The sequence below is a fragment of the Maylandia zebra genome, linkage group LG17, assembly GCF_041146795.1.
Source record: "Maylandia zebra isolate NMK-2024a linkage group LG17, Mzebra_GT3a, whole genome shotgun sequence".
Taxonomy (NCBI): Eukaryota; Metazoa; Chordata; class Actinopteri; order Cichliformes; family Cichlidae; genus Maylandia; species Maylandia zebra.
In genome coordinates, this window is record NC_135183.1 from 36,410,752 (window position 1) to 36,430,532 (window position 19,781).

The following is a 19,781-nucleotide window of genomic DNA, read 5'->3' on the forward strand; positions in this document are numbered from 1 at the left end:
CGCCGTGTAAAGTGTTATAAATGTTATAACCTCCCTTATGTTATTACTTCTAATCACCTTTATTGCTAAAATGACTATTTGACCTGCTTTAGTTTGGTCTAGATAAAATTTAAGATGTTAGCTTTTTTATGTTACACTTTTAATCATCATGGTAAAACAGTTAACTGAATCCCATGACATGCTTAGTAGCATTAAGTGTTATCTTATTTCACCTGCAGGCTGTGCTCTACACAAGAAAATATCCACGGAAAAAATATGCAACTTCAGTGCTCTCACAACTTCTAGTTACACAAACCAAAGATAATCAGATTTTTAAGCAAAATTGAAAGAATAACATTAACAAATTGAATCTTTAAAAAAATCATCTTTTTTCCAGGCAGTACAGCTGCTGTTAGTCTAAAACGGAGTGCTGCAGTTATGGCCAGCATCCCTGTCTGAATGCACTTGTAATTAAATTAAATATAGTAGCAGAAGACGTGTAAAGTATTCAAGTCAACTGTACTTTTCTGGAGACAAGTATAATTTCTGGTAATTAGTAAATGTGTCCCTCGCTGTTGCTGTGCAGGAATGTGAAGGCGCTAATCATAATCCCTGGAATGTTTGCAGGGACAAAGCTGATTGTGTGACCTGCTGCTTGGCTGCCAGGATCCCTCCTGCGGTCACTGGACTAATAGCACATTCTCGGGCAAAGGTTAATACACAGACATATTGTTCCACATTTGAGGTCATCATCAAATCCATCCAACTCATCTGGTATCATTTGGTGCGTGAAATGCTGCTTGAACATTCACCACGCTGACAGTTCCCTTTTACACAGACATACTTTTTAAGCAGACTTTTAATCCCGTATAATTCGTCACCATGCACCTGATGTTTTACCTTGTGAGGAAAAATAAAAATCCTTAGGGACTGGTTTGAAGTTATTAATCTTCGCCCCCACACCTCCTCCTTACCCCTTTAACCCCCACTAAATCCAACCACCCACTGGAAGGACTAGCTGGCATGTGTTTGGAATAAAAATGTGTGAGGCCTTTTGTCTGCTTGTACCAAGCAAAAGCTTTGCCCTCAGACGGGAGAATAGGAGCTCAGGGAGAACAGATCTGTCTGCTCTCAGTAGGAAGAGCAATATATGGCTGCTTAAAGAGGAGCAAAAGAGGAAGAAGAAGGGGGAGACCATAGTCCCTTTCACCTGACGATGCACTAGGTATTTCATCAAACTTCCCAAGTGCTTCTTTTGCAGTTGTGATTTTACTAACGATTCCTCTTGCTATTACTAAAAATAATACATCTAAATTTCTTCAAATTCCTTCCACCAAGGATAAGGTGAGCTTGTAGGTCAAGAACGACTTAGACAGTAAGGTTAAGCCGCACTTTGAGTGGGAGTATTAACAAGTCTGAACTTGAAAAGGATTTATGGAGTTATGAGACAAAAACATACGGACTTTTCTGTCAGATTTTCACCCCCACAGTTTTTCTAACAGATCAGTGCTGCCAAAGTTGTCACTGGAGAGTTTTTCTTCCTGATATGGGCTTTGGCTGGAGCACCTGACATTTATAGACCTGAGAGGACTGTGGATTTTATACAGGTACCATCTGCTTTTAGATTTCACCTCCTTTCCATCACTGAAAACAGACTTGTGCATTGGAACCAAAAGGATTGACTTTGCACTGTAAAAAGTGTTTAGAATTGTTTATAGAGTCATGTGAATAAGAAAAAAAACACGATTCAGTAGCTTAGAGCCAATTTTAGCAGCAATAACTTGGATTAATGGTTTTCTGTATGCCTTTATTAATCTCTCACATCATCATGATCGTCGTGGAAAAATTACAACTTTGCTTCAGTTCATTGAGTTCATTTGTTTATGCACAGCTCAGGTCCCACATTCCAAAGGAATTTGACTGGATCATTGCAACGCTTTCTTTTTCGAGTACCCTGTTGGAAGTTTGTTGCTGTGCGTGAGATTGTATTGCATTGTGTTATCAAGTTTCAGCTAAGCTTTAACAATCGGACAGACAGTCTCACATTTGGCTCTGGAATACTTTGGTGTGCAGAGGAGTTCATGGCTGACTAAAGCTGACTGCAAGGGGGCCAGGTCCTGTGGCTATAAAACAAGCTCAAATTATCAGCGCTCCACCACTGTGCTTGGTAGGTTTGAGGTCTGTGTGTGCTGCTGTACTGTATTTGTCTTTTCACCAAATGTGCCGCTGTTCATTGTGACCAAAAGCACTTTGTTCTTGTCTGCCCAAAGGATATTGTTCAAGAAATCTTGGGATTTTTTAGGCAAGGCAAGGCAAGTTTATTTATATAGCACAATTCAACAACAAGGTGATTCAAAGTGCTTTACAGAGACATTAAAAAACAAAAACAATAAAAAGCATGATTTAAAATTGATTAAAAAACAGTAGATAAAATCAGAACAGTAGATAAAATCAGTAGTTAAAATATAAGTTTTGAAATTTAAGCTTAAAAGTGTGGATTTGGTGCTTTATTCAAATGCAGCTGAGAACAGGTGAGTCTTCAACCTGGATTTAAATAAACTGAGTGTTTCAGCTGATCTGAGGCTTTCTGGGAGTTTGTTCCAGATGTAAGGAGCATAAAAGCTGAATGCAGCTTCTCCGTGTCTGGTTCTGACTCTGGGAACTGATAAAAAAAAAAAAAACGGATCCAGATGACCTGAGGGATCTGGAAGGGTCATACTTGGTCAGGAGGTCACTGATGTATTTTGGTCCTAAACCATTCAGAGCTTTATAGACCACCATCAGAACTTTAAAGTCTATCCTCTGACGGACAGGCAGCCAGTGTAAAGACCTCAGAGCTGGACTGATGTGGTCCACTTTTCTGGTCTTAGTTTAGGTGCAACACTGCAAACCAAAGCCGAGTCATGGTATTTTAGAGAGGAGGCTTTCTCTTGGCAACAATGAATACTTGTTCAGTTTTATCTCAATGCACTGTCATGAACTTTAACATTTAACTTGCTCACTGAGGTCTGTAGAGTCTGAGATGTAGTTTTCAGGTTGTTTACAGTTCTAAGCATTACATGGTCTGACCCTGGGATTCATTTTTCTAGATTGTACACTCCTGGGAAGATTGTGACATGGTGTTAACACACACTTGAATGCGTATAAACACAAATGGCAACGTAAAGCTTGTGTTTTTTATAGAGGTGCTCAGACTCAGTGGTGATCAGTTAATCAAGTGTATTTGATTAACAGCACCTCGCTGCTTACAATAAGTACTTAGCTTCTCACAGACTCCTTTCTTTTTTACCTGACTGTTATACAGAAACTTCAGTGTTCTGAACAATGGTCTTACTCAGGTTTTGCACATACCCGTATTTTCACGACCATAAGACGCACCGTACTAAAAGGCGCAGTCTCAGTTATGTGTGCCATTACTGTATTTAACACACACACACACATAAGGCGCACCTGATTATAGGTATGCGTATTTAAAAATGAAGCAGGAGCAAAACTGAGTTTGGTACTCACATTTTTATTACCGGTAATTGTCATCAATCAAACCCATTGAAGTCCTCATCCTCTGTGTCTGAATTGAACAGCTGCGCTAAATCTCCATCAAACATTCCAGGTTCACTTTCTTCACTGTCAGAGTCACTTTCCGTGCCGTGCGGCTCCTCGGAAATGATGCCGGCTTTTGCGAAAGCTCGAACAACAGTGCCAGCAGACATGTTAGCCCAAGCATCTACAATCCATTCGCAAATTGTGGCGTAACTCGCCCGGCGCTGCCTTCCACTCTTAGTGAAACTGTGGTCCCCATGGTCATCCATCGCTCCCAGGCCGCTCGCAGCCTTACTTTGAACGGGCGGTTCACACCGATGTCCAGCGGCTGGAGTTCCTTTGTCAGGCCTCCCGGAATGACAGCAAGCTCACAGTTCATTTGTTTCACTAGTTTTTTCACATTGGCTGTGAGATGGGCACACATAGAGTCACAGATCAACAGCGATGGTGATGCGTGGAAAAAAACCACCTGGTCTCCTTACATACACCTCCCTCAGCCACTCTTTCATCATTTCCTCATCCATCCAGCCCTTTTCATTTGCCTTAATGATGATTCCTGCTGGAAACTTCTCTTTAGGCAAAGTCTTTCTCTTAAAAATCACCATAGGCGGCAGTTTCTGTCCATTAGCATGGCAGCCAAGCACAACAGTGAAAGAAGACTTTTCGTGCCCTGTTGTGCGTATCGCTACCGTGTTGGTCCCCTTCTTCTCCACAGTGTGACTCACCGGGATGTCAAAAGTGAGCGGGACCTCGTCCATGTTAGTGATGTGGCTGGGCTGGATGTGTTTGTCGGCGATGTGTTTGCTGCAGTAGGAGCGGAAGATGGCCAGCTTCTCATTACCGGTATAATCCGCTGGAAGTTGCTGCGCTACCGTAGTCCTGGTCCGGATGGAAAAATGGCAGCGTTTCATGAAACGAAAGCACCAAGATGGACCTCCTCGGAAATGTTCAATGTTCATCTCTTCAGCTAGTGAAACCGCTTTTAGTCGAATGGTGACCGTCGAAACGCTTCTCCCGCTCGTTCTTTGCTCGATGATCCACCGCTCGAGTCTTTCCTCCAACTCGGGCCACCTCGCCTTATGTCCGCGGAAACTCAGCTGCGTCTTCTTGACCTGTCGGAGCTTGTTTTCCAGCTTCCTCCACTTGCGAACCATCGATTCGTTAATCTTAAATTCTCTCGCGGCTGCTCGATTTCCATGTTCCTCCGCATAGCTGATGGCCTTCAGTTTAAACTGTGCTTCATAAGCGTGTCTCTTTGCCATTTTCAGGGTTGTTAAAACAACGATGTTCCACATAATGCACATACCTGACCTTTTATACAGGTATGTGCGATTGTCCGGTATATACGAGCAACGCCCACACTTCACCCTTTAGCGTTCTCATGGTGTTCTCTACTACGTCCTCCTTACAACACACAGGGGCACTGCACTATAGGGCGCGCCACACTTTTTAAAGAAAATCTAAGGCTTTTATGTGCGCCTTATAGTTGCGAAAATATGGTAGGTATGATTTTGGGCTGAGTAAAGATGAATAGCTTCTCATTACAACTGCATCATTTGCAGTTGGTATCATTTTCTCATGGCTTATTTCCTTTTTCTAACTTTTTGTATATGCATCCTTCATTTTACTGATTTATCTATACTATTAGGACCAGGTTTTTGGACAATGGTATGTTTTAATGTCTTAATGCATGCTTGATCATCCAGGTAAGGAAATCACAGGAAGCTGTCAATGGAAGAATTGTTTTGTCACAGATCCCAGTGACGTCCTCAGCCTCAGCTGACTGCATATTTCCCTAATCTTATAAATATAGTATAGTATATTTGCTGTGAGATAACCTATACTGGAAAATACACACTGGCTAGAGGACAACATCACTGAAGAGTAACTTTGTGAGGCCAGGGCACTGAAACCTGGTCACGCCCAGTAGCTACTCTTTAAGTGATGAGGATGACATCCTGGGCAGGAAGGAACGCTGGTTTGAGTGGGGGGTCTTGTAGCCATTCTTAAACTCTCTCTGAATAGTACTCACGGCCATTGATCAATCGTTAAGATAATTTGCATATTAATGAACCTGAACCTGGCCTCATAGTCCATTGTTAGTCAGCGGTGCCAGTTTCTTATGCAAATTATGCACTTATGTTTACTAGGATAAACATAAATGATGAAACATTTCTCCCACTGAAGACACTTACAGAGCAACAGAATTCACTTTCTGGGACAATTCTTTGTAATTTTGCCTTTTTGCAACACCGCGAACAATCTGCATGTGACTAAAGTGTAGATGTTCAGCTTCAATTCAAGTAGTTTACCAAAAGTGTATAATAGCTCTTCAGGAATTATAGCAAACACTTCTTTTTTAAAGTGTCATTGATCACAAACTTAAACCTAAATATATGTACACTGGCTTTTCTAAATAAGCAAATCCGAAAATACCCACAGTAAAGTTTTATTAGATGAATGCAGCTGAAATATATTTTCTCCTCTATTAAACTAGTGCTCTAAGGAAAGGAAGACCAAGAGGAAAATGGAAAACACAGCACAGGACACAGCCAACATGACGAGCGAAGAGGTTCTGTGTAGCCCCGTCGACCACAAGACCAGAAAGCGCCCTGGCTTCTCCAAACTCAAAGTACTAAAGCTATCTGTGATCAACACTCTGACACCTTTTTTATCCTGCTTTTGATCTCGGACTGCGGTTCATTCTGTTGATGCACTCAGTGTAAAGTGGCCCAGATAAAAATGCCAGTTAAAAGCGTAAAAGGCAGTAGGTGGTGCAGTTGTTAGCGCTGTCTCCTCACAGCAAGAAGGCTCTGGGTTTAAACTCTTACCCCGCTGGCACTGCTGCCTGTTTAGACTTGTTGTAGTTTCCTCTAAAGACATTCGGGTTTTGGTGAATCAGTGACACAAAATTGCCCATAACTGTAAATGTTTTTCTCTTCATGTGTCTGCCCTGCGCTAGGCAGGAAACCTGTCGTGCCTGTGCGCATCTCTCGCTAGAGTGAGCTCTAACAGCCTCCCCTTTTGACCCGGCACAGGCTAAAGATAGATGATAGGTGGATAAATGCTCAGAAAGCCAGATGCACATCTGTTTTCAGTTGATTGAACAACATTTTCAGAGATATGTTTTTCCCAAAGTAGGTAAAATCAAGCCAAGAGCTGATCTTGTGTTGTTACTGAAAATCTCAGCATGCCAAATTTCTGCTCTAAATGAGCTTTCGTCAGACACTTCTGTAGCTGCCCGGAGCTACGCTTTGCCTGATTACAGCAGTACACTGGAGTCATCATATTTCTGTTTTCATCCCTTTCTTTTTTCCATTAATTTTGAGACAGAATGTCAAAATTAAAAAAGCTTATTGTTGTTAACTGTGATGTCAAGACATTACACCAGATTTTGTGCACTGATTCAACACAACATAAGTTGTTGTTCAAGTTAAGAATAAAGGGGTAATGCAACATTAAACAAGGACCACAATTACACAGTAGAAGGTAGTGGAGACTCAGAAAAGGGGGCAGAATCATTTCCATGATTACACTATGACATCGTTTGGGTATGTAGACACATAGTCCTAGTTTTATCCAGAACATCTTTGCATTATTAGAATGTGAGTTTTTATATTGTCTTCTGTTTTCTGTCTTCCAGCTGTTTATTGTAGCGCTTTCCTTCGCCTATTTCTCCAAAGCCCTGACAGGAACCTACATGAAGAGCTCCATCACTCAGATAGAGAGGCGCTTTGACCTCTCCAGCACACACATCGGTCTCATAGATGGCAGTTTTGAGATGGGTAACATCAACCAGTTCATTTAAAAATAAACGCTTTGATGTTTTTTTTGTGATACAGTGGAGAAAAAGTCATTCTTTTTGCTTACTTGATTTCAATCTTTTTTGGGGTGTGTGTGTAGGCAACTTGTTGTTTCTAGCTGTGGTCAGCCATTTTGGGGCTAAGCTGCACCGACCCAGACTCATCGCTGCGGGCTGTTTCCTCATGGCTGTGGGGGCGTTTCTCACTGGCCTCACACATTTCTTCATGGGACGGTACAGGTCAAATTTAAATGAGAAACTTCTATAAGCAAAAACGATGACAGAAGAAATTGACATGGACTTTTTGTTTGTTTTTTGCAGGTATAAGTATGACACGGTGATTCAGGTCTTTCAGAATGACAACCTGAGCATTGCTGCCTGTGTGGATCCTCTGAAAACACTAGATCACGTGCCAGAAATTCAAATAGAGCCTTCGTTGGAGGACAATAAAGGTAAGAGTGTGGAATACATGCCAGGATTAAATATAATTAAAGATAGTAAAACATTCACTTTCACTATTTAGTGCAGTCAAATGCATTTCTGCTTTCTGCTGCAGCGGGTACAGTAAATACCTGTAAATAGGAGAGAATAGCATGGCAATGTCAGCTATTTATTGTTATTATTACTTATTTATTTATTGCTTAAAACTCATGGTTATTGTAGATTTTCTTTTACAAAAGAAACATGAAACTTTAACATGAAACCTTGTTAAACCTACTAACAACTCACCGGCCAATCAGCTCTCTCCTGGTGCATCTTTGTCACCAGGAATAAACAAAGACACAACAGCATGCACGTCCGCAACAATAAGCCCGGACGCAGACTCTAGAGCTAGCCAACGAGAGACGACTTTTAAAAAGAAAAGACTGAAAGGAGGCAGAATAATAAGAAAGCAGACATTTGTAATATTTATGGTAATGAATTCAGTTTGGCTCTGTGTGCCCATGTGTTTTTCAGTGTTTTTAGGAGCTCCTCTTGTTCCCATTAATTTTGGTCCCTGAGATGGGCTTTAGTTGCAATGTTGCTTCAGTCTCACTATTGTTAAACTATAATTAATTCTGCTTCTCACAAAACCATGTGATGCTCTCACAAAATGCAATCTATTGATCCTGTTCAGCTATTCAGATGAGACGTATTTGGAAAGAAATATAATGGAAGTCACGTACAATGTGGTGATATACAACAAGCCACTATTAAGATGGTACTGAATATCGGCAGATTTTATTCATGTCTTGTTTGACGTAGTCTCCGTAATGAAAAAGCAGATATAGCAGATATAGATGTAAAACTGTGTCTTTCTCATTTTCATGTAACTGGGCTTTTTCCTGTATAGAGGAATTTTTGGCCCCTCCACTCCCACTACTTGCATTGCTTTAATCAATTGGGCATATTGTGTTATATTTTCATAGTTCATTATTAACTCATTCACTGCCATTGACGTCTATAGCCGTCAATTGCAGTGAATGAGTCAATGGGTTTAACTCATTCACTGCCAATGGCTGGCAGTGAATGAGTTAACTATTATAAATATTTCATATTTTACTGAGTAAAGAATGTATTTTTTTGTGTACTAAATACTGAGAAAGAACCAGAAAAAACACTGGTGTGTCGTGAACAGGCTGAGGCTGTTAAGTCTGTAAAGCTCATTCAGAGCCAGGAAAATACTGGTGAACCTGATCAAGAGGATCCATGCAATATTTGGTGTGTTTTTTTTATTGTAGTACGCATGCTCCATGTATAACTTTGATGCTGTGCGAGCCACTGTGTGTGAACTCTTTGTAACAAAATCAATATCACAGATTTCTAGTTTGTGTCATTATGCAGCCTGTGTGAGAGATTCTGGTTCCAGCATGTGGATCTACGTATTCCTGGGGAATGCTCTGCGGGGGATTGGAGAAACTCCAGTCACACCTCTTGGCATCTCCTACATCGATGACTTTGCTAAGGCGGAAAACTCCCCTTTTTATATTGGTAATATGGGGTTCAAAGGGATTTTAAAGTCTTCCACCTGACTTAAAATTTGTTAATTAATTAATAAATTCCTTTAAATGCCCTATAAGCCATGTGAGAATACACACATTCATCATTCCTGTATGTACAGCATTTTTATGCTGGTTAATGTGTGATTTTTATCAGGGTAAACCTACAATTAATCTCGTATTCAGTAAATTTAACTGAGGGTCAAGGAAATATCTCATTTTACACCCTATCCTTTAGATCAGGGGTCTCAAACCTGCCGCTCAGGGACCACTTGCGGCCCACCTCACCCCTACTTATGGCCCTTATATCAACGTGAAGACATATAATGCAGTTTGGCCCTTGATGTTGTTTTATTAGGGAGGATGTGTTTGTTGTTAAGTGCAATGTTAAAATAAGTTCTTTAAAAAGCAAAAAATGATCTAATATGAAGGCAATATGAGCAGAGACTACAAACATGTGGAGGGATTGGCTGTGTTAGTCTAGTGAAAGAGTCAAAAACTGATGCGTACACTTATGTCTGCACTTTTTTATTTATTTTTTTAATACGAACAAAATTATTCTGGCCACGTGTTTATTTGGTAGGTCAATGAAAGGCTTCAGTTAGTTAAGAGTGAGGTAAAAAAGAAATTGCGTTGATGTTTGCAATTTTGTCTTGTGATACAATATTGGAAATTTTAAAAAACAAACAAAAGAAAACATTTTTGGAAATATTTGTGGGTGCTTTCTTGTTTTCGCTTGGTTTTTTTTGTACTACTCGACCACTAAAGTGGCCCTCCAACGAGATGACAGTGCCAGTAGTGGCCCACAGCTCATTTAAGTTTGAGACCCTTCTTTAGATTGTTTAATATCACATCGTAGACTTCTGATCTATTTTGTCATTGGCAGCTTGTCTCCAGACCATTACTCTCCTGGGTCCCATGTTTGGCTTCCTTTTGGGTTCCTATTGTGCCAGACTATATGTTGACATTGGATATGTTGATATGGGTAAGGTTTTTCTTTGTGTGTCTGGGTTTTGTTTTTTGTTTTTTACATGATACACGACTCATTATGGTTAGAGCTCATCTTAAAAGTATCCGATAGATGGCAAAAGCTGACAAAATTCAAAGCAGTGATTTTACCTGAAAGAATATAAAAACCTGTCTGCGTTAGAAACAAAAAGAAAATGTACACATTTAGATCTTCTTAGGCAACGACACATTTCTCTGCAATTTTGCCTATACACTACCACATTGGATTTTAAATCAAATATTTTAAATAAATTAAATCAAATATTTCAAATTGACTGTAAAATTAATGCAAACATTTTTTTTTAATTAAAGTTAAAAGTTAAAGTCTGCACTTCAATCACATCATGATTATTTGGGTTGACATTGAATGGGATGGTCTGGAGCAGGGGTGCCCAATCCTGGTCCTCGAGAGCTACCATCCTGCAGCTTTTAGATGCATCCCTACTCCAACACAGCTGAATCAAATGAATGGCTTGTTATCAGGCCTTTGCCAAACACGATGGCATGCTGAAGAGGTAATCAAACCATTTGATTCAGCTGTGTTGGAGTAGGGATGCATTTAAAAGCTGCAGGACGGTAGCTCTCGAGGACCGGGATTGGGCACCCCTGGTCTGGAGGCTAAAATGACAAAACTGTCTTTGTCTAACAAATCAAGTTTATGTACCGTGTAAGGCCAAGAAGCTGGATGGGGGTAACAAGAGTTAAAGAACAAACTTTCACAAGTTAAAAACATTTTAGCCAGTCAACAGAGATATTTTGATTGAGACTTGTTTATGCGAAGCCTTTATTTGAAGACTTCCTGAAGAAAACTTGAAAATTCTTCTCTTTTACATAGAAAGTGTGACCATCACTCCTAAAGATTCCCGCTGGGTGGGTGCTTGGTGGATGGGTTTTCTTGTGTCCTCTGGCCTTCTGCTTATCTCCAGCATTCCCTTCTGGTTTCTGCCCCGTTCGATGCCCAAGCAGGAGAGTGAAGAAAACCATGAAACTCCAGTCTGCGAGATCCTTAACAAGACAGAGGATGCGCAAAGCAACAACCAAAACTTCAAGCTGACTGAAATTGCCAAAGGTAGAGTCGTCGTCTGTTTGCATGTGCAGGTTGATGGATCTTACGTGATTTTTGTGGATGTTCCTGCCCAGGGTTCCTTCCATCATTGAGGCGTCTGTTAGGAACTCCTGCTTACTTCCTGCTTCTTTGCGGGAACATCCTGAAGTTCAATGCATTCATCGGTCTACTCACCTTTAAAGCCAAATACATGGAGCAACAGTTTGGACAGTCTGCATCCAGGGCAAACTTCCTCATAGGTAAAAATACTGAAATCAATAAATTATGTGTTCATATTGAACTTCTGATAGAAAAGTGGAACATAGGCGCAGTAATTTATTGACACGTGTTCAAACATACATGAAAATAGTGTTTTTACAACTCTATCAAGCTTGAAGGTCAGCATTTGCAATGACCACCAACACAACACAGCCTGAACACTCCCAGAGAAACTTTCTTTTAATTTGCTACCCTTCAGGAATAGTTCTCCAGGCTTCTTTAAAAACATTCAAAGCTCTCCTTTGGCTGCCTTTTGTTCTGTTCTCTGTCAAAATTATCCCACACTGTTTCAGAGCTTGATAAATCAACTCAGAACAGGTTCGGAGAGGACAGCCTGTGAAGGAAAACTGTACTCGTAGGTGTATAGATACCCAGCGCCAACCCTGCACACTTCTGCCTTTTCTCATTTCCCTTCCTTCAGGATGGCTTCTTCACAGCCAACATTCCTCTGAGACATGCATCTCTCATGTCCTGTGTCAGATCTTTTTTTTTTATTCGATTTTTTCCTATTTCTTCAGAGCATGACTTTTAGATACTGTTAATTTGCTGGCAACAGTGTTACACCCTTCTGCAGCCCCTAATCTCCTCAGTGTGTTCAGCTGGTGCTAATTGGCCACACCTACTCAGGTGTGGATAAAAGCATACCTGAAGCAGGCTTTCAGAGAGAGGCTCACTAGTTTTTGCCTTGGTGGTTCCAGCCATTTTAGCCAACCTGCTATGCATTTTAAGATAAAACCTCTTCTCACTGAAATTCTGGTATTCTTCTCCTTATTTATGTTGGGGCTTTTGAGCCGGGTTGTAACACGTTCACCTTCTGTGAATAAGCAGTGTGTACTTTTAGATAAGGTTTAAATGATCAAAATGCACTCAAATATTTAACATCTAACAAACAAATCATTAATAATCATTAAGGAAAATGTGCTTGGTATAAAGTATGTATATGTGATATGATGTATGAAGTATACAAGCAATATTCCCCTGTGTTTCCTTCAGGTGTCCTGAACCTGCCAGCAGTGGCAATAGGGATCTTCCTCGGAGGGCTGCTGATGAAGAGGTATAAGCTGAGTGTGGTATCAGGAGCTCAGCTTTCCTTTGCAACATCCTTTATGTCCTATCTCCTCATGCTGCTGCAGTTTGGCACCAAGTGTGATAACATACCCATAGCGGGGCTCACTGTATCGTACAACGGGTCAGTGTTGAGACAAATATCACTGATTTAGCAACTTTCTTCCTGTGTCCACTGTAGATCAAAATATCCATTGCTTCACTCCCTTGCAGGACAAAAGGTGTATTGTACAGCAGAGAAATGCTCTTCTCTGAGTGTAACAGGGACTGCTTGTGTTCAGCAGAGGAGTGGGACCCCGTTTGCTCAGATAGCGGCATCACTTACATCTCCCCATGCATGGCTGGCTGCCTCAGCTCCAGCGGACACGGCAAAAACACCGTAAGGACAATTACAAGAGAGCACAGAGGTATAATGTAAAGTGTAAACATGTGTATCAGCCACTTGTTGGAAGATATTTGGGTCAAGAATGTCTTGATTGCGGTGTATTGAGGTTACATTACATTTTAAATACTGCTACTTTGTAACATGAACTCTTGATATTTATATATGTCTCATCCTTAAATGCATTTGAACAGCACTCCCATGGTAAATGGATTGCATTTACATTTTCTGCTCTTACTGACCACTCAGAGAGCTTCACAGACCACATGTTCACGGCACTTTGTATCCCTTTCATTTACATTTATACTTTTACTCACACACAGTGATGACACACATCAAAGGCAGTTCTTAGGGTTCAGTATCTTTCCCAATTACACTTCAACACTTTGACACATGGGTTGAGCTGAGGTTGAACCACTGTAACCTGATAAAACATGTTCATAAGCAGTACTGTGGGCCATTTCAAAGGAACACCCTTTATTAGCGACACTGAAAAAAATTAAGAAAATTTAAGCTATCAAAATGCTTTGATAGCTTAAATTCTGAAATAAAATATTTTTTTACAATGCTTTAAAATGTACTGTGATGGTTAATTCACCAGTATGTGAAAGCTCTTCAATCAATAAAAAAAATATTTTTTTTTAATGCTAGAATGTCTGAAACCAGCACCACTGACTGAAACTGACTGAAACTAGTACACTGGGAACAATAGGCTGTGAGGTCAGTTCTTTGATTGTTAATATGCAAATTCTCATGACCATTGATCAACAACCCCTCATCAAAACCCACTGATCAAAGGCAATGAGTACCATTCACAGAGAGTTGGGGAATGGCTGCAATCACAGCATTGTAAGATGGTAAATGGCCTGTATTTGTATAGCGCTTTACTTAGTCCCTATGGACCCCAAAGCGCTTTACACTACATTTAGTCATCCACCCATTCACACACACTGGTGATGGCAAGCTATGTTGTAGCCACAGCTGCCCTGGGGCGCACTGACAGAGGCGAGGCTGCCAGACACTGGCGCCACCATTCGGCAACGGGTGAAATGTCTTGCCCAAGGACACAACGACCGAGACGGTTGGAGCCAGGGCTTGAACCGGCAATATAATATTTACAGATTTCTAAAATACTTGTGTTTTCTTATTTTTTGTGACAGGTGGTCTAATGAATACCATCCATGTAACCATGATAAGCAGTCAGAATAATAAAAATCCTCCACTTTTCTCACTTTTTATCATTTTAAAAACTATTTTTAAAAGTCTTTTAAAACTATTTTAAAAACTGAAAACTCACTCTCTTTTAAAAGCTCAATCATTACCATCTAATTATTTTACACTTGTCAATTAACATTAAAAAAGGGTCAACTTTTAATTAACCCCAAAATGTATCAATTTGATCAGACACATACAGTATATAGTGTTATTTTGTTGCATGTATAATAAATGAATAGAAAGCACATATGTCAGTGTTTGTGATATAGCTTGAGCGTTGCAGTACATTTCAATATTCAGTTTTGTTTTCACAAAATTTCAAGTATTACTCCGAGAAGTTAGCAGAGGTTTCGCAGCATTCTCTGAAACATGATCACATATAGTACTTATATATAATACTTATAGATTAGATTATTTGTGTTGCAAAGATATAATCCAGTACAAAATCATCACTATTGTTGTTCTTCAATGTTTCTACTAGTTGCTGTTGAGGAAGATGATGTTAGCCAGGAGGCATGATGTTACACTGTTGCTACTAAAGCATTTTTCAGTGTGTACTCTCAGTGTATTTTCCTATTGTTGTAAGTGTTATTGATTAGCTGTTATGTGCTTTTCTTCTTATGCTCTTGTAAATATCCCCTACCTTTTCTTCGCCTATAAAATCCTCTGGGTGAAGTGTCAGATGTTACGTGGAGAGCAGTTTTGTCCCTTGTCTCTTCAGGAAACTCAAATCTCAGTTGCTTTAAACTTTAAAAAGTGTAATTTTACGGACTTTTAACGTGTTTGATTAACAATGCTTACTTTTCCTGGGTAGAAAATGCAAAATGAAATAATTTTACAATCCAGTTCCAAAATGCCTGGATGTAAAAGACATAAAAATATATATAAATGTAAATATTCTCTCTTTCCCAGGTCTTTCACAACTGCACCTGTGTGTCCACCTCCTTTCCAGCAGGCAGCAGTACATCAGTGAGACTGGGCCAGTGCCCTCATGCCAAGGACTGCAGCCGAAGCTTCACTTCCTATATGGCCATATCTGTTCTCAGCTCCTTTATCAATGCTCTGGGAGCCACACCTGGCTACATGGTCATTATACGGTCTGTAAAAACTTAGTGTTGCTTTCATGTCTATTAGCAGCCTAAAGTAGTGGTAGACAGTGAAATGGAAGGACTCAAAATAGTTATAACGTAACGCGGCTAAGTGAGGTGGAGAGAGTATAGATAGACTGGCAGGAACTTGGAAGCGTGGGGGCCAAATAGAGACTGAGCAGGCATGCGGAGGGCTGGTGAGGTTAAAAACCTGGGAGGCACAAAGACAGGAAGGTTTAAACCTTTGACACATTGTCTTCTGCCACAAAAGATGATAGAACGATCATGCAAAGACTGGATAAAATACCTGGTTAGATAAACTACTCAGGATGATTGATCATTTGACATGGAGGCACATCAATCCACTGGCTGCTAAGGAGCAGGAGGGAGGCACTAAGAGAAAAACACACAGAGCAAGAAGAAACAAAATGGAAAGGCGGACAGAGAGAAAGGCAGAGACAAGATAATTCCAGTGAGAGGAGAAAACTTTGCTGTTTTGATGCAATCAAGTATTGGCTGCTGTGACCCTGACTCAAGGGAAGCATAAACAAAGTTACTTTTTGACAAGTTTGGTGGTGTGGTGGTGACACATGCAATGAAAGAACGTACGTAAGTATCACCTGAAAAGGGTTTAAAGGAATAGTTTCACCTTTTAAAGAACTAATGTCCAGCATTAAATAACAGTATTAAGCAAAAACTGCAAGATAGTTCCCCAATAATTCCACTAAAATTTAGCCTAGCCAAAGTCTGTTCCTGCATCCTGTGTATCACTTCACGTCTATCCATTGCTGCTATTGAGACGTGTCAGCCTACTGTCACCAGTTTATTTTTTATAATGTACTCCTTATTTTCTTGATTTGTTTTGTTTTGTACTTGCAGATGCATCACACCCGAGCTCAAATCCCTTGCTCTGGGTATTCAGACCTTGGTAACTAGGACTCTTGGTAAGCTTCAGTACTTTCACTTTGACGTAAAGCATAAATATATGTCACTCTGCTTGAATCCCAAAAGGTTTATTTTCTCTGGATAAAAGTTTTGTCCCCATTGCCAATGCTGTCTGTAGGTGGAATTCCTGCACCGGTGTATTTCGGCGCTTTGATTGATTCAACTTGCCTTAAATGGTCTATGAAGAGTTGTGGCGGTAGGGGGGCATGCCGTATTTACAACTCTGATATGTACAGGTACCACACGGAGAAATTCCAGTTTACACTATTTAAACAAATTTGCCAAAAATTATTGACTAGCATTATAATTGTTGTAAAGACCTTTGCTGATTTGCCTCAATCCAATTCTGTTCTCTACTTTTAGGATCATTTTCCTGGGTTTGATTACTTGTATCAGTGGCTCCTCTTATTTTTTCCTCATTGCTGTCATCATCCTTCTCAGACGCCAGTTCCGAAAGCCAGAGAAGGACACAGACAAGCAGGAGCAAAAAGCATCAAAGGATTTTGAACTAAAGACGCCATTAAACCTCACTGAGGAGATTAGAGCCAGTCCTGAAACTCCCAACTTACCCAGTGCTACAAAAATTTGGGTAAAGATTGCTACAGATTTGGAGGAAGGAGGAGAGGTCCACACAGTAGAACAGCCCCCTCATAATGATGAAGTAATCTCTACAAGTAATGCACAGGAGGCTAAATACATGACAGATACCTGCGCTGAAGTTATTCCTCTGTCTTCTGATGGCACAAACACAGAGATAGTCCGTAAAGAATCCATCGGACACAAAGTAATAGAGAAGCAGGACGATCACATTGATGACAAGAGCAAATTGGAGAAAGAGAGGCAGCAACTAAACTGATGGACCACATAAAGACTGTGTTTAGCAGAGTGGTCTCCAACACAAAATCAAACTGGAATAGATGGAACAAGTCCCAAAGTTTGGTCAAAATATAATTTTCCTGTTAAGAGGGACTACTTTCAGGACAATGTCACGGTTAATGCTAATAGTATTTTCCATCCTTTTTTTTTTTTTTTTTGCAGGATGCAGCTATTATAATCAGTGTTGGGTGTGAAACGTAACAAAGTAAAAAGTCCTTAGATAAAAATTTGGGGGGGTTTGTTTTTCAGTTCACAATCTCAATTAGGTACTTTTTAAATATTTAAAAGTACCTAATTAAATATTTCCTGTTTTGTTTCACAATATTTTTGGCTCCTTATAACTCATTAGCATCCAGCTACATACTGGAATGTAACCAGTTGTAGAGCTCAGCCAGCATGATTGTGCATATGACAACATTTATATTGCAGAAGAATTTGAATTACTGTGTACCACAGTTATATTTATTGTCTGTCAGCTGCTAAGGAGCTGTGCTTCATGTTTTGAAGTAATCTGCAGTCAAAGTAAGTGGTAAGGCCAGTTGAGAAAGAGACTGATGACTGTATGTGGCATGAATGATGGACCACATTATAACACTCATTAACACACACTTTCCCGGTTGTTGTTCGAACACTCTCGCGGTTGCATCTTCTCAGCTCCCAGCCGCCCATACACCAACAACAACACCATTCAGGAGCCAGTTCACTCTCATATGCCAGGGAGGCTTGATGACCCAATGCAACTCAGGTGTGTCCGCCTCCCCGCAGTCGTGCTCCACCACACTCTGCTTCTCCAAAACTTCAGCTAAAGCTTGCTCTACGAGGGAAATTAACAAGCTTGATGCTGGTTCTGTGGAACTGAAGATGATGCTGTCAACATGCTAATCAATGAAGTAAAGTCAGTACAGTAGACTACAAGCCCTCTGGACGTATAACCAGCATGCTGTATGCAAAAGGGGTTTTATTTTTTGTTTTTATTTTTTTAGGTAATGCTTTAATGTAACGGATTACTTTTTATATCCAGTAATCTTTTAAATTTACATGCTATTTTTAAAAGTAATGTTACCCAACACTGGTTATATCACGCTTAATCCTGCGAAGAAAGAGCGCTACCAGTGTCCACATTTGTAGAAACAGTCTCTGGAACAAAAATGGAGTTGTGCTGATGTATGTATGTGATCACATGACCGCTTTGCAAGGTCCCAGAATGAAAAATTTTATAGATTACTTCAACTTCTTGAAAAAAAATGTTCTTTTGTGTAAATAAATGGATGTTTGAATGACTAAAATTATTTTTGCATGTATACACAGTACAGACTTTGAATGGAATGCATTTGTCTATAAATGCAGTCATAGAGATGTAATGAAATTGTGAAACGTTTGGGCATGGCAGCAACACATTCAGAAAGTTTGCCTTCAAAGTAAAAGCTCCGAGGCACAACGTTTACTTTGAAGGCACTCCATCTCCATTTCTGGTTTGTGACACGATCTTTCAAGGTTTTTGTTTTTTTTTTTACAGCTGGGCTTGTAAGTAGCAAGTATTTGCCTGAAAAATGGGAAAAACCTCAGGGAACCACAGTTCTCTTTCCCTTTTTTATAGATAATATAAAGTCATCTTCTATGTACAATCCCAGTTCCAAAAGGTTAGGACATTTTAAAATGGAAATCAAAACAAAATGCAATGATTTTCAAATTCCATAAACCACAAAAATGCTAGGTCATTTTGAATTTGGTGGCAACAACATGTCTCCAAAAGGGTTAGTTTACCTGACAACAGCTCAGTAACATGATTCTGTATTGTAATAAAAGCAGGTAAGAGAGGCAAAGCTTCTCAAAAGTAAAAAAGGTCAGAGGTTTATCACTATGCAGTAACCAAAAAACAAAAAAAGAGTATCTCCAGATTGTGCAGCAATTTCAGAATAATTTTTCTCAACATGAAATTGTGAGGACTTTAGGACAAGCCTGAAAAAACATATCAGGTGCCTGTGATCTTCAAGTGGCACTGCATTAAAAACAGGCATGATCACTGACCGTGCCATCCAGAAATGCAGCCCTGTCATGCAAAAAAGAAGCCATAAGTGAACATGATCCAGAAACATTGCTGTTGTCTGTGGACCAAGGCTCATATAAAATGGACCGAGGCAAAATGGAAAACTGTTCTGTGCTGAGACAGACCGACCCTTGAAATACTTTTTGGAAAACATGGAGCCCAAATACTTCAGACTGAAAAGCAGACTTGTCATTCAGGAGGAATATGTGGAAATGTGTCATGAATGTTGAAAACGTTTTAGAGGAATATATTTTTAACCCTAAGGCCAATTCGAAATTGTATACTGCATTTGTTTCAGTAGCATGGCTTCATAGTAGAAGAGTCTGGATGCTAAACTGGAATGCCTGCAGTCAAGATCTTTTATCAACTGAAAACATGATGAGATGAAAAACATTCCAAACAAGGAATATTGATACGTTTTAGGGGATGGGGGGTATTTTTAGACTGTACGGTGAGGCTCAAACATCAAGGTGAAGTACAAAAGACTAGATCACAAATGTAGCTGCTAAATGTGTCTTTGTTTTCACCAGC

General features: G+C 40.0%; 1 protein-coding gene across 6 annotated transcripts; it reads left to right on the forward strand.

Annotated features, from left to right (window-relative positions):
• Positions 1-1,063: 1,063 nt before the first annotated feature.
• slco1e1 (solute carrier organic anion transporter family, member 1E1) lies at positions 1,064-18,524 on the forward strand. Of its 6 annotated transcripts, XM_076875828.1 has the most exons (17): positions 1,234-1,586; positions 1,871-1,952; positions 2,053-2,146; positions 6,017-6,151; positions 7,163-7,304; positions 7,423-7,555; positions 7,643-7,773; positions 9,146-9,292; positions 10,187-10,285; positions 11,144-11,377; positions 11,449-11,613; positions 12,626-12,821; positions 12,911-13,076; positions 15,207-15,391; positions 16,262-16,326; positions 16,446-16,563; positions 16,691-18,521. In XM_076875828.1, the coding sequence occupies exons 4-17, from the start codon at positions 6,047-6,049 to the stop codon at positions 17,181-17,183; spliced, it is 2,379 nt and encodes a 792-aa protein (XP_076731943.1). In that variant the 5' UTR covers positions 1,234-1,586; positions 1,871-1,952; positions 2,053-2,146; positions 6,017-6,046; the 3' UTR covers positions 17,184-18,521. The 6 variants fall into 6 exon arrangements, with proteins under 6 accessions (XP_076731945.1, XP_076731942.1, XP_004553966.3 ...); XM_076875830.1 differs by lacking the exons at positions 1,234-1,586; positions 1,871-1,952 and adding an exon at positions 1,064-1,204 and having other exon boundaries at positions 1,986-2,146; positions 16,769-18,524; XM_076875827.1 differs by lacking the exons at positions 1,234-1,586; positions 1,871-1,952 and adding an exon at positions 1,064-1,204 and having other exon boundaries at positions 1,986-2,146.
• Positions 18,525-19,781: the final 1,257 nt, after the last annotated feature.